The sequence below is a fragment of the Pteropus vampyrus genome, unplaced genomic scaffold, assembly GCF_000151845.1.
Source record: "Pteropus vampyrus isolate Shadow unplaced genomic scaffold, Pvam_2.0 Scaffold409, whole genome shotgun sequence".
In the NCBI taxonomy this organism is placed as follows: domain Eukaryota; kingdom Metazoa; phylum Chordata; class Mammalia; order Chiroptera; family Pteropodidae; genus Pteropus; species Pteropus vampyrus.
This window is the reverse complement of record NW_011889190.1, coordinates 361,580-375,232: the sequence shown is the minus strand read 5'-3', so window position 1 is coordinate 375,232 and position 13,653 is coordinate 361,580. Positions and strand designations below refer to the sequence as shown.

Sequence of the window (13,653 nt, the reverse complement as noted above, 5' to 3'; positions counted from 1 at the left end):
GAAACCGAAGAGCGAGCTGGAGAAAAAGCACAGCCCGCCGCGGCCTGCCCTCCACGCCGTGGAGCTCCTCGGCCCAGGACGGCCTCAGCTCCCGAGATGGGAAACGCTGCTGGTCGAAAGTCTAAGGTTTGTAATAACAGACCAGGCTGAATTTTTTAATAAGTATAAAATGAGGCTGTATGTCAATTACTTGAGAATAACGCCCATAAAAGCTATCCCACCTGCCCAAGCTTTCGCCTAGGTGCGTGGAAGAACAAACTGGAAGACAGCAAAGATAGGAAAATTGTTTTCACCCGTACTTTTCCGAGACTAACGTATGCACGAAAGAACACTTCCAGATGCGATGAACAAAATCACGTGCAGTTCAGCAAGTAACAATCAAAACACTCCTGATCCACCTCCGACGGACGCAGAAGTTGTTTTTCTTATTCTTGGAAGAGAACTTACCGAGTTAGTCAGACCCCCTCACTTTAGTATAAATAAGAAACGTTTCCAACACCTCTGAAGAATGCATCATCGAGAGTTGTCCGTGCCATGCATTTTTACACACTCATTAATGAGCAAATAAAGCTTTTTGTTTTTCTGTACTCTTCCTGGCCAGCTAAACCTTCTTCCTTCAAAATAACCCGGTTGGATAGAACATTACCTCCCACGTGATGACGAGTTCGGAGCGACCGCCTCCACCTCCGTCGACGTTTGTTGGTGCCACGACGGGGACTAGAAACAACCAAGAGAAACGAAAGTACGTCTTCATCGGGAAGAGTTTTGTTGTGGGTCTCACCTTTCGAAACCTCACACAGGCACGTCGTGAGAGAGTCTTGAGTTTTTTAATGAACATAAATGATGTTTACCCATTTCCAAATTTCTAAGTGAGAGGACACAGTCATGTTTGATACATGAGCACCCTGGCTCCAAAATTAATTAAAAATCAAGTAACATCATGTATCTGACATTATTATGCATCATCTACTAATTGGCAAAATGATGTTCCATTCAGATGGTGGCAGTGACTCCGCTGATTTAGTGCCTAATTATACAGTTGTGCTGTAAACAAGTTGCTGAGCCAGTGTAGTAATTAATTCTTTTTTTTCCCCCAAAAACGGACCCAAATTATTTTTCTTTCTGTTAGTCATCGAGATACTTGAACATTTAAAAATAAATTCCTGAAAACGCATAAGTAAATAAGTTCCTGTGGCATGACCCCGTGTTTGATTCTCACGTCTGTCAACACAGCACAGACGGACTTCCCTCTAACTTCTCTCCCAAAGGAAGGAGAAGGTCTCTCGCCGAGGATGTGGCCGAGGGCCTTCTCTCTGTTTAACTCTCGGGCCCTATGGCTCGGTGGTAGAACATTCTGGACACTGATCATTTTTACAAGTTAGAAAAAAGGCCCTTCCACTACATCCTCGGGAGAATTAATACAGTGAACAGTACATAGTTCGAGGGAAGTTGTGAAACTGACGACGATCGTGCGTGTGTGTGGGTACTGCAGGGTGTGATCGGAAGGCACACGTACTTTATGCCGTGGAAGTGTTAAAAAGTCTTCTTCTTTCCCGACCATGACAGAAGTATCCTAAATCTGTGACGATGGATAAATCTGTAGGCTATCCTTTTTTCATGTTGAATTATATGCAGTTATCTGTATTTGAACAGTTGTGATCAAAATGGAGTGCCTGGGCATGCTCGTTGACTAGTGGGTGGAAAATAATATGTGTGAGGTTTAATTGCTCACTTCAAAGTTTTCTCCCACGGTGGGGACCGTACAGCAACTCTAGACTGATCGTTCCATTTATTCCGTATCGTGCAGATGTTTTACCACTATAAATGATATAGTTATATAACAATCCGATTGCTCTTTTTCATAGTACCCGACAGACATCATCCATTTTCACATTCAAATTTACCCTGTCTGTTTTGATCTCCGTAATTTATTTAGAAGATCGCCTCGCGCCTGCACCCTATATTCTGAGTTGTCCTAGGCCTTTGGCTCAAAGCAACATGAATCAGCGTGGACTCGGCAGCGTCAGGGTTTCTGGTACCCAGCAGCTTATGGTGACACTATTTCAGGACCATTAAGTAGTTTAGATACAGAAGGAAATTATTTAAAATTGCCGTTTACTCTTTATGAAGTTTTCAGTATTCTGGCAATAAAGTTCTTTCCTTTTTCGATTTTCAAATGAGCCATATTAAATCTAAAACCATGTCGAGAAGAATTATCTTTGAGCATACAAAAGAGAAAAAACCAAACTTCCCTGGGGATTGGGGCCTCGGTACTTGTTAGGTTCCTGAAACGAGGGTCAGCGGTCAACAGGTGACATACAAACGCTCCTGTGAAAACGTCGGACCCCGCCTGCCCCAAGCTACCATAACGTAAATCAGTCGTAAACAAAAAGGCCAAAACGCTCATGTCCGCGTGAGCCGTGGCCTGTCTTTGCACGGTCCCCCGCTCCAATCCCTTGCTCATCTAGGTCACGGCCCGAGTGCGCGGGTCGGGGATCGAATTCTGACTCTGTCCCAGAGACCCAGAGAACATCCTCGCCTGCCTCTCCTCCCCCGTGAAGTGAGGCTCCCTCCCCCGACTCTCAGCTTCCAGGGCGGTCGAATTTAAGATGCTGCGGTTGTTTTGCAGCGCTAACCCTCTGATAAAAACACTAACGTCATCGCTAGTCTAAAGAGCGGCTTATTGGCATCCGGCAGCCGTGCATACGCTACTGCAATAGTGTGTGCCTGTCACACGAAGCCGGCGGCCGCAGAGCGACTCCTCATTTACGCGGCTGAGTGAGAAAGAGGGTGAATTTTGAAAACTCCGTGCAGCGAGTGAAGCCAGTGTCACCCCGGACGTGAACGCTTAAGAGCGGGAGGAAGAGGGCCACTGAGAAGAGCTGGAGGAGGTGCGGTTTCGAGGCTGGCGTCACGGGCGGCCTGCTGCTCAGTGACCCCGCTGGTGCTCCATGGGCGCTTCTGCGAAAGGAGCTTAGGATCTACCTCGTCTGCGTGGGGAAGAGTGTGCACTGTGGCTCAGTGAAGCTGCAGGTGCTTCCGAGCTGAGAAATGGATGGAAACGCACCGACGGCCTCGATTAATCCCTGGCCGCGACAGTGACACTATTTCAGGACCATTAAGTAGTTTAGATACAGAAGGAAATTATTGCAAGCCGCGACGCACCTGCATCTACAGATCTACAGATTCTGTGGGGTTTGGGCTAGACAGAGATGCGATGGGGGGCAGCTTCTGGAAATCTCCTGTTTTTACGTGTCTACTGAGCTAGGATCATCGTTATCGAATGCACTGCTTGGGGGGACTTACACCTTCTTCTCTGTGTGTAAAAAGATGCAAGTTGAGACACTGGCTCGTTGCCTCTGGTTTCAGGCCAAAAATCTATGAGACTCTCCCTTTGTTTTCTCTAAGAACCACGCCCCAGAGCCTCCCACGCTTGCAGACGCCATGGATTTCTTACCCGACGCTTTGGTTCTTAACGGTTCTGAGGATTCACTTGGTTCTCCGATCCCAATGCTGTTCCCAGCGACAACGCGGAATTCGTACTCAACCCAGGGACTCAAACCAACCACGGTCGCGTTGCGTGTCTTACCACTGAGGATTTCTGGAACTGAAACGAAGGAGACTCTTCAGCGGAGAAAACGGCACCGGGTAAAAACGATTCACGACGCGATCGAGCAGATCCACCGTGTGCTAGGGAGGCATCCGAAACCCTCGCACCACTTACCCGTAGACACGGCCTGCCAGCCCACGGAAAATGGCGTCCGAGCCTGCACAGTAAACAGTTGAATGGGACTGTTGTTGTCTGCGCCTGGCCTCCAGCTTAGTTGAGAAGTGGTGCTGGAAACGTGCTCCACGCTGACGTCCTCGGGAGGACCCGGGGGGCCTTGGAAAGCACAGTTTACGATGACTATATTGGAAATTATTAAAGTCACTGATTCGGGACGGGGAGAGTTTATTTTTCTGTTATGCTTAGAAAGGAAAATATTGAACATCATGTCTTTTTAGCACTTTCTTTGAGATAAAGCCCTATTAACTCAGCTGACGTGGCGAGAGATTAATTTAGAAATGCTCGCTTTGAAGATTAGAAAATGCCAGTCGTGGGATGCTTGAGTATCATCCGGGAAGACGCTGATCTCGAAAGCCGAGGATCATTCTCGCCCGTTCCTCTCTCAAGAGCTAACTCGAGTAAAAGCAGGCGACATGGAGAAGGCCAGAGACAGAGCCTCTGACGCTTGTCTGACAGGAATAGCTGATTATAAGCAGAGGGCATGTCTAAGTTTTAGGGACTGATACTTCTGGGTCTGACCGCGCCGTATAAATAGACGGAACCTACTCAATTCAACATCCATAGCCATAGCGGCCATACTCGGGAGTCTTGGAGTTTAAAAAACAAATCTATGCTATTTATCTCGCATCTTTATCATGGCGTGGTTATTCAGAGACTTGCCGTTTACGCGTAAACATTTCCGACAGTGAATAACACGCACTCGTTTATTTTCTCGTTCACGCTCACCTCTAACAATGACATCAGCCGCAGCCGACAGACTTTCTAGAGTTGTTTTTACCGCACAAAGATATTTTCCTGAATGATTCAGCTGAATATTCCTTATCATCAAATCTCCAATAGATTCCTGCAGACAGAAAGGGACAAGGGATAAAAGAGTAAACGTGCCTGGCAGATCCCATTTTTTTGGAGCTGGATAAACATTAAATATGAGACAGCTGTGGCATGAGGGGACACGCTAGAATCACTGTCATCTCTCATATTGGATCCTTTTTATTATAATTGCATCTAGAACACAGGCATTTCCCTAAAAGACATAAAACAAAACAAAACAAAACAAAAACAGATGCGGCTTCGTAAACAGACAGCGATTATCCCCACAAATCAATATGGGGAGAATAGTTACGAAATGATGATTCACGCGGATGACTTGCTTCAACTTCTTAAGCACTTGAAACTTCCGGCGACTTACTCCTCCAAGCCTTTCGAAATGAGCCACTTCCTTTTTTAAGTCGATGACATGTCCATTGAAAGACCACACGAACGCGACTTCAACAGAGGGGTCGTGGGACACCTGGCAAGGGAGCACTATGCTCTCGCCCACGGTGACGTCCATCGGGGCGGGCGGGACAGTAATCATGGTCCGCTCTGATGAGATAGAATGTCATTGTTACACGAGCTTGCGAAATGCTAGCCTAGGGCTACCTAACGCGATCCGAATGGCTTTGCAATTGTATAAATGCACCTTGGAATTCTGCAATATTCCATATACAAAAATTCCACACTCTTTCTTTCAGATATTTCTGCATTTATCAGTGTAGCTTATTACTGGTAATAAAATTAAAGATATAATTGTATCCATACTTTATACAAAAATAAAGAGTTGGTTTAAAAAAACCATGGACTTACAATGACAGCATCCCATCCAGAGAGAATGCATCACACCACATTTTTTAATTCTGAGATTCCAGCCCCCACATTACAGCGCACACACTGGTTACAGCTCTGCATGGTCTACGATAATTTCACACACTATGCCACGAACGATGTCCCTAAGATCATAACTACAGTAGTTTGCGTAGAGATTTATAATCCTAAATTTACAGTGACGAGTGTGGATGAAACATATTCTGTTTCTGACATAGCCGTAATAATAATTTTCCACATGAAAATTTTCTTTTTTTATCCAGAGTTTGCGATGTTCAAATTAGACATCTATCATAAATAAAACTTCCTTCTAGAAATATCAGCCCTGAGGTCAACCCGTGTTGCACAAGTCCCAGCATTTCACCGACCAAAGTTTCAAAGGAAAGCTCCAGAAGCATCTCAGCTGGACCCGAGTGCCACGTTTCCCCGATTACAAGGGACTCATGAGAGAGGTCATTTGCGACTACATTTTTTTTTTTTATAACTAAGAAAATCATTTAGATTTTAGAAGGCCAAGCAAGAATTGACCAAAAGGGCAACTCGGTTATCAAGAAGCTCTGGACATACATTTGGATTTATATATGCACTATCTTACCAGAAAAACACATGTTTTAAGGGATATACATTTAGCGGTCTGGGCAAATTATAGTGAAAAAATATTGTACCTGAAGAAGTTTCAAAACAGTGAAATGAGGACCCAGAAACCATTCGTAAGGTCAAGTTTCACCCTCCAAGAGATGAACTGAAAGGGTTCACTTTTTCTGGCTTCTCTATGCAGCTCCAGACGCCCAGCTGGCAAGGAGGCCAATATATATCCTCGGCTGGATTATATGCTCAGTGCGCCACTGTATTTCACCAACAGACGGCTCGATTACTATCTAACACTTTAAAAAATGGCAGCTGTTTTATTAATAAAGACGTGGGGTGGAAAGGGGGAAGTCATAATTTTGGGATTCAAATGACATATTGATAAAAGAGCCATGGAAATAAAAAATAAAAAAAGCACATATTTCTGAATATAATGGATAAGACCTAACTCTTAAACTACATCGGATGTGTCTGCGTTTTTCTATTTTGAAAATACTCGTTCCCTTATTATGTCAGATGCATACGCTTTTTATTCTGTTTCTGGGGAAGGGTTTGAAGAATAATCCTGTGGACTAAGTCCATTCTTAATTCCAGGCTTCTTCACGTCTCTTGAAACCGAGGTTTCAAGAAAACTTTTTAGGAGTAGACAGTATTTTCCTTCTCTGAAAAAAATATATCACAAATGTCTTCTTTACACGTAGGGGAGCATGAGTGAGCTAACTGGATGTGTTGGTAGAGCAGAACCACTCTGATTTAAAGTTTTAGATCTTGCAATTAAGATAATTTCTAAACAGTAAAAGTGATAGCCACCCCTTCCGTTTACGTCGCCATAAAGCGGCAAACTTAGACCAGGGCTTCGCTCTGGACGTCGCCCACGGGCAGGACAGTAACGGCTAAATCTTCACAAACAATCCTTTGCATTAGAACTCATCCCGTTTACGGGTTCTCACTAACTAAATCATTTATTAACCAATATTTCTGGAGCACCTGCCGGCTTCCCGCCGTCTGCCGAGTGCCGGACAGACAGAGGAAGGAGAAGGGGGAAGACGCGCCAGACGCGGCGACATCATGCCCTGCAGGACCCGTCCGAGGAGGGAGGCCGCCGCTCATCGAGGCCCTGCATGACCACGCGGTTGGAGCTGGGATAAGCGACACTGATTCTCTTAGGATGGCGAATCCCGGGGGTCAGTTTGTTGAGAAAATGCTGTTTGAGCTGGGAGTCGAAGGCACGTGGGCATCCGCTAGGTGGGGATAGTGAGTTCCTGGGCAGGCGAAGGGACATGTGAAGGGACATGGCCGCAGGGGACGGGCAGCCACCTAGCGGGCAAGCCTAGCGTCAGAGTGACACGGGCGTGACTATGAGCCGGGACACAGTCACAGCCCAGACAAGCCTCAGACGTCCTCGGGCCGAGCTACGCAACCTGCAGGTCATGGTGTGAAATGAAAATGTGGGCTGTCTAGTTCACAAAATAGGGGGAAAAATCCTATCAAAGGCACCGAATATAAAGCATTTTGCAAATACTTTTTGATAATTTTTGATTTTTAAAGGATCTTTCTGCCGATGCCACTGTCAGGGAATTAAGAGTATTTTATAGATTACAGCAACAATGGAATAGATTTCTCATCGATTATTTTGAAATACTGATTTTATAACATCTAGAGCTGATGATGCCCATGAAAGTTTTTTTCTAAAAAGATTTAACTCTTAATACAAATCTGTTTCCTGTAAGTCTGAATTTAATTGTAAATGTAAATTCAAACAGTAGAATTTAATGTTATTCTGACATATATCTTGTGACCTGTGGGGTTTGTCCAAAAAACTTAAAGTGGTTTCATGATTTGTGTACAGTCCAACGTGCCTGTCCATGAATTACATTGCCATCTCTTCAATTACCAGGAAACACTCATTGATAATTGGAGCTTCGTATAAAAAGGATTTTTGTTTTTTTTCCCCCATTGAGTGGGATAATCTTTTTTTATTAATTTTTTTGGGATGACTTTGGTAAATAAAATTATATAGGTTTTGAGTGGACAATTCTATAATACATCATCTGTATATGGCATTGTGTGTTCACCACCCAAAGCTAACTTTCTTGCCGTCACCATATATGAACTATAATCTTTAAATTTAATTCCTATGTATACGCGCGTGGATATTAGCCTTGGACCGTCGCACAAGCTCTCAAAGCCGTGTGTTCTGCAGTCTGAAGAACGTGGAGGCTGCGATGTGCTCCACGGCCTGTCCATGCTTCAGCTTTTCTGTTTTAATCCTTTGCCTAGGATGGTCACCCCCTGTGCGCGGACGGTTCCTGCCTGGCGCCCTGACTGGAGAGCTGATGCTTCTGCAACCGTCACAGCGACAGCCTCTGGGGACAGATGGCACGCGGTCCTGTCACAGCCGGTGCTGGCGCTGCCCGTCCTGAGTCCCTCGTCCTCCGGAGCCCCGGCTGCCGCCCCCCGAGCATCCCCCGCGCCACACAGCACAAGTTCGGGGAGGGCTGAGAATTTCAACAGGTGACAGCGGGGCACGAGACCGAGCGCGCGCACGTCTCGGCACAGGGGCGCCGCGTTCAGAAATGCGTTCTTTTCGCGGAAAGAAAAAACCAGTGGGAGGGGGGAGCATGAGCACAGGGGCTGCTGTGACACGCCCGGCGTCTGCGGGGGGAGGAACGGATTCTACTTAGAAACAGGTGGCCTCTGTGAGGGCGGCCTTGGGAGCCCACAAACGGGGACACGCGGTGAGCTGGCGCAGTGTCCCCCACCGGGAGCGAGGGGGGCACGGACGAGGCACGTCACCCCCTGCCCCCTGGCCCCGCATGCCGGACCCTGCGGGCCTCTGCAGCGTCCCTCCCACCACCCCTTGGTGCCCCCTCCACGCAGGCCAGTCCCCAGCAGCAGATGCGACGCGGCCGTTGAAGCTATCCCAAGAACAGGACGGGGACAACGCTTCAGTCCCCTCGCGAACTCGGAGCCCTCTGACTCCAACGTCAGAGAGATGCTCTAAGCCATCTGACGTGCACACCTGCAGCCAGCTCCTCTGCGGGGGGAGACAGTCACCTCCAGAAGTGGCCCGGGGCCACGGGACCCACGACACTGAGACACCCTCGGCACCCACAGAGCAGTGAGGTCGAGATGGCCGGAATCGTGACGAATTAAAAAGGTGACAAGTCGACTCTGCTGGATTCCATCCTTGGTGAAACTTAAAATTCTTTAAGCCGCTTTCCTTTGAAATAAAACAGAGGGATATGCTTTTTCATTGTGTATAATTTTATTCTTCTTCTATATTCCTTGAGTACTTGTAGACGTTCTAGTCCCATGGTTTATAAATTTTAGCGTGCGTGAGGATTTTCCAGAGAACGTGTTCCAAATGTGAATTCTTCAGCTCCCACCAGAAATATTGATTCAACAGGTCTTCACAGCAGGGGACCTAGAATGTGACTTCTTAACAGGTCACGTCCACAGTTGATTTTGATGCAGTTGGTCCAGGGACCATGATTTGAGAAATATTGCCCCAGGTTTTAAAATCTGAACCTGAAAATTTCGAGTTAAGGAAAATCCGAACTAGAAACACTATGTTTTCAGGAAATCTTTAACGCTTTGGATCCAAGAAAAAGTCATATCTGGTAAAATGCTATTAGTTAGTAATGCCTTAAAAAAATAAAGATGTACTTCCAAGGATAACTGTAATTAATTCTGTTTGCTGTATCAGCTTTTAGAGTTTCATAGTACATTTTAGCATGTTAAAAGCTCTGAGAATTCCTGAATTAAAACATTCGTTGAAATTTAGTTAATTCTAGGTTCCCTACACTTACTAGATTTTGGAACATTTTTAAGCCATCTTGAGATATAAGGGATTCTGAGGAGCGGAATTTGGTTGAAGAGGATTCACACACACATGTACACGTGTATTTTTAGCATACGCACACGAATACACGTTTATGAGACAATTACTTAAATGCAAGCTCTGAGTAATTTAGGGATGATTGTTCACTTTTTAAGACAAGAAGACTGATTTTGTGGTTATGACATATTTACAGGTGAAATTATGTGATGTTTGGGGTTTGCCTCTAGAAAGCCGAGGTGGGCTTGGGGAAGGAGGGGAGGGTATAGATGAGTCTAAGTCGGATGTGAGCTGACGACCCTCGACCCTATGTGGGATCCCCTTCGAGTATTTCTCTACTTTTCTGTGTTTGCAATGTTCGATAATAATAAAAAGAGTTACAAAAGGGACATTATGGAACATTTACGTACCCGGCGGGGGCCAGCTTTCCCATGTGGCTTCGGAAACGATGAGGACCGATCACTTTTAGAAGGTTATCCTAAATATAAACAACACACTCACAAAGAGTTCATAAAATGACAGAATTTCAAGATGTATCATTTTTAAATCTATTTCAGGGAGATAAAAATCATTTGGAAAGAACTTGATCTAAAAATCCTTTTCTCAAGAAGTTTAAGAAAGAGTTTCGTAAAATATGTGCTGTTTCGATAAATGGCTTTACTTGAATCCACGCTGTTAATAGTGTGCGGTCTTTCCAGAACACACCTGCAGTCACGCGACCTCAGGGGACACAAAAACGAATTGTTCCAAAGCGTCTGTCAGCGCCGTGAACACGGGTGGGCCTTGTCCTGCACGGATGGCCGAACACACGGCCACGTCGTGGGCCCTAGCCGCAGTGTTTAGAAGCCAGGGGATGGGTCTCTCCTGACCATCCGGAAAATACTATGTTTGTTCACTTTTTCCTTCTTCTTTCCTTTTTTTTTTTTTTGGTAGTGTAGACTCAGTTGAATCTCCATCTGTGAGTGACAGTCTTTCGGCGTCCCTGTCCAGAATAACTACTGCTCAGGCGTTTCCGAAGTGGTCAAGTCCCCTCCGAAGACGGAGACATGTATGACAAAAATCACCAGACCTGTCTCCCCCTCCACGAACATGGAATTGTGCCTTCCGTGGTCTCTGACAGCAGAGGAAATGTTGCTAAGACACCAATAGAGAGAAAACTAGTGCATAAATAGCACTTTAAAGAGGTGACGAAATTCTCTGATAATTTCTCTCACCGGTTAACTTGTGAGACGAAAAATACTTTTTAAAATTTGGCCCTCTTCCTAATTCCTCAGAATCCCAAATTATGCTATCTTTTAACTCATAATTTCTTCTTCCACTTGTATACTTCATTCGAGGATCATATTCCTTCTAAATACATAAACTGTATTCGCGTTTTTTTAATGCCGATTTGAAAGTGGTAGATTCTCTCAGGTTCTATTCGTGTAAAAGCATCTTTCTTTTGTCTTCACTTGGGAGGACATTTTTGCTGGGAACAGAAATCTGACTGGCATCGTCGTTCAGCTTTTGAAAAGGCCCTTCCGCTGCGGAGTTCTTCCGGATTCCCTCGTTTCTGTCATTCTATCAACTGTCCATCTTGTTATCGTTCTTCTGAAGATAATGTATCTTTTTTTATCAGAATGATTTTTCCTTCCTTTGGTTTCATGACTGTGCTTACGTAAACTTTCCTTTGTATTTATCCTGATCGGGGCTCATACGATTTCCTGAATAGACACCTGCTGTCGTTTTTTAGAAACCTGTGGGAAACAGACCTTCGAATACCGCTCACGCCTCGTTTGTCTCTTCTCTCTCCAGATCTCGAGGAACCGCGCGTCCGCGCCAGAATCACTCGCCACGTCTCCCGCACCCCTCGTGTCCCTTTCCGTCCCTCCCACTGTGTTTCTCTCCGTGTCGCAGTCTGGACATTTGCCATTCACGCATCTTCCCCTTGGGTAACCCTCTTCTCTGCCACATCGAATCTGGCATTGTGCCGATCTGTTTTGTTATTAATTTTACCTCTTGTGTTTTCACCTTTAGAATTTCCGATTGCCTGCTAATAGGTGGCACGTCTCTTAAACTCTTCATTCTGTCCTCTGTTTGTGAATATATTCCTCGCAATCGTTTTAAAGCCCCCGTCAGCAGTGACCTGTTGCTGTTGTCTGATTTTTCTCTGGGTTTGGTCATTTGTCCCTGGCTCCAGCTATCCCTGGTAACGTGTTATTGAAAGCCAGGCCTCGTGCATCAGAATGTAAATGTTACTGCTTTGTCCTATTTTCCCAGATAGACTTACTCTCCCAAGGAGGCAGTTGGAAAAGAGCCACACCCACTTAGGAACTGAGATGCGCTGAGTGGATCTCGGCCATGGTAAGTGCTGGCTAATTTTGTTCTGTTTTTATTACCTGGACCTAGTCCTTCAGGCATCTTACTCCAAAACTGAGTTGTTTCACAGGCCTCATTCTATCTGGTTGATTCTGAGCCCAAACTTGTATCTTCCTTGCACTCTGAGACAACCGACATTTCTGCGTAGATATTTTCTGCTTCGCGTGTGGTTGCTTGTCTCTCTGATTTATATCGCTCAGGAACCGGGGAATTTCTGGAGGAGAAAATCACCGGGAAGTGTTGGGTTCACCATCTGTGTTTCTCTTTTCTCCAGAATATTGCCCTTCGTGTTGCAAACACCTTGGTTATTCTCCTAATTCCTTCAAATTTCTATTTTTGCTTATTATACAAATACTTGAATAGTATTTATGGTTCATATCTATGAGATTAGGTGTGGTTTAGTGACTTCAATTCGTCAGGACAGAATTTTCCCCAATGTTATCAAGTTCAGCACCAATCTTGTGCGTGGCGTCATGGGTGGGCCATTTGTCGGTAGAAGATTTTGATAATAACTTGAACAGTATGGTCACTGGTGTTGGTTGGAGAAGGAAGTGAGAATTACTTTGGAGCGAAGCAGAGATGCGTGCTGCGTAACCACGTTCAGCTCTCAGCGTCTGCCTGCTGGGCCCCTGCACTGCAAGCAAGGGGGTGGGGGACAGTTATCCTAGGGGGTGGGGGACAGTTATCCTAGGGATCTCATGAGCCTAAGAAAAAAGAGCTAAATACAGTGTCCTTAGGAGTTTCCCGAGGGACTCTCCAGGCCCCAGATCTTAGTGTGAAGTGGGACAGACCCATAAGCCCCCACACTTGGCCGGAGCTTTCCATGAGGCTTTTAGCACCCCGCTCTCGACACGAGCAAATAGCCAGGATCCGCGACGTATCTTCGTACGTCTCTTAATACAAAAACAAGGCTTAAAACAAAACAAAACAAAAAGACACGACGAAGGAAAAAATAGAAAAAGTCTATCAGTAATAGTTTCAGAAAGGGAAAAAAAGAAGAGCAAGATTTTATATAAAAGACCAGTGAGAAAACGAAGCGGCAGTTAGATGAGAAACGACACAAACGAGAATAAGCGGAGATCGAGAGAAGCTCTCAGAAGACAGAGCAGAAAAGTTACAAAATGGACACTGGCGGAAAGAAACGCTATCTATCTATCGATCATCTATCATCTATCTATCTATCTATCTATCTATCTATCTATCTATCTATCTATCTATCTATCATGTATCTATCATCTATCTATCAATCATCTATCTATCTATCTATCTATCTATCTATCTATCTATCTATCGATCATCTATCATCTATCTATCTATCTATCTATCTATCTATCTATCTATCTATCATGTACCTATCATGTATCTATCATCTATCTATCAATCATCTATCTATCTATCTATCTATCTATCTATCTATCTATCTATCTATCTATCT

At 45.0% G+C, this 13,653-nt stretch overlaps 1 protein-coding gene across 1 annotated transcript in view; it reads right to left on the bottom strand.

The window, feature by feature from the left end:
• Window positions 1-13,653, bottom strand: part of CNTN6 (contactin 6) — a 180,684-nt gene that overhangs the window by 23,871 nt on the left and 143,160 nt on the right. The window contains exons 11-15 of the mRNA XM_011380851.1: window positions 4,977-5,152; window positions 4,514-4,631; window positions 3,725-3,883; window positions 3,458-3,607; window positions 647-717 (exon numbers count right to left, since the gene is read on the bottom strand). Coding sequence (XP_011379153.1) covers window positions 647-717; window positions 3,458-3,607; window positions 3,725-3,883; window positions 4,514-4,631; window positions 4,977-5,152 — 674 coding nt within the window. The remainder of the gene's footprint in view (window positions 1-646; window positions 718-3,457; window positions 3,608-3,724; window positions 3,884-4,513; window positions 4,632-4,976; window positions 5,153-13,653) is intronic.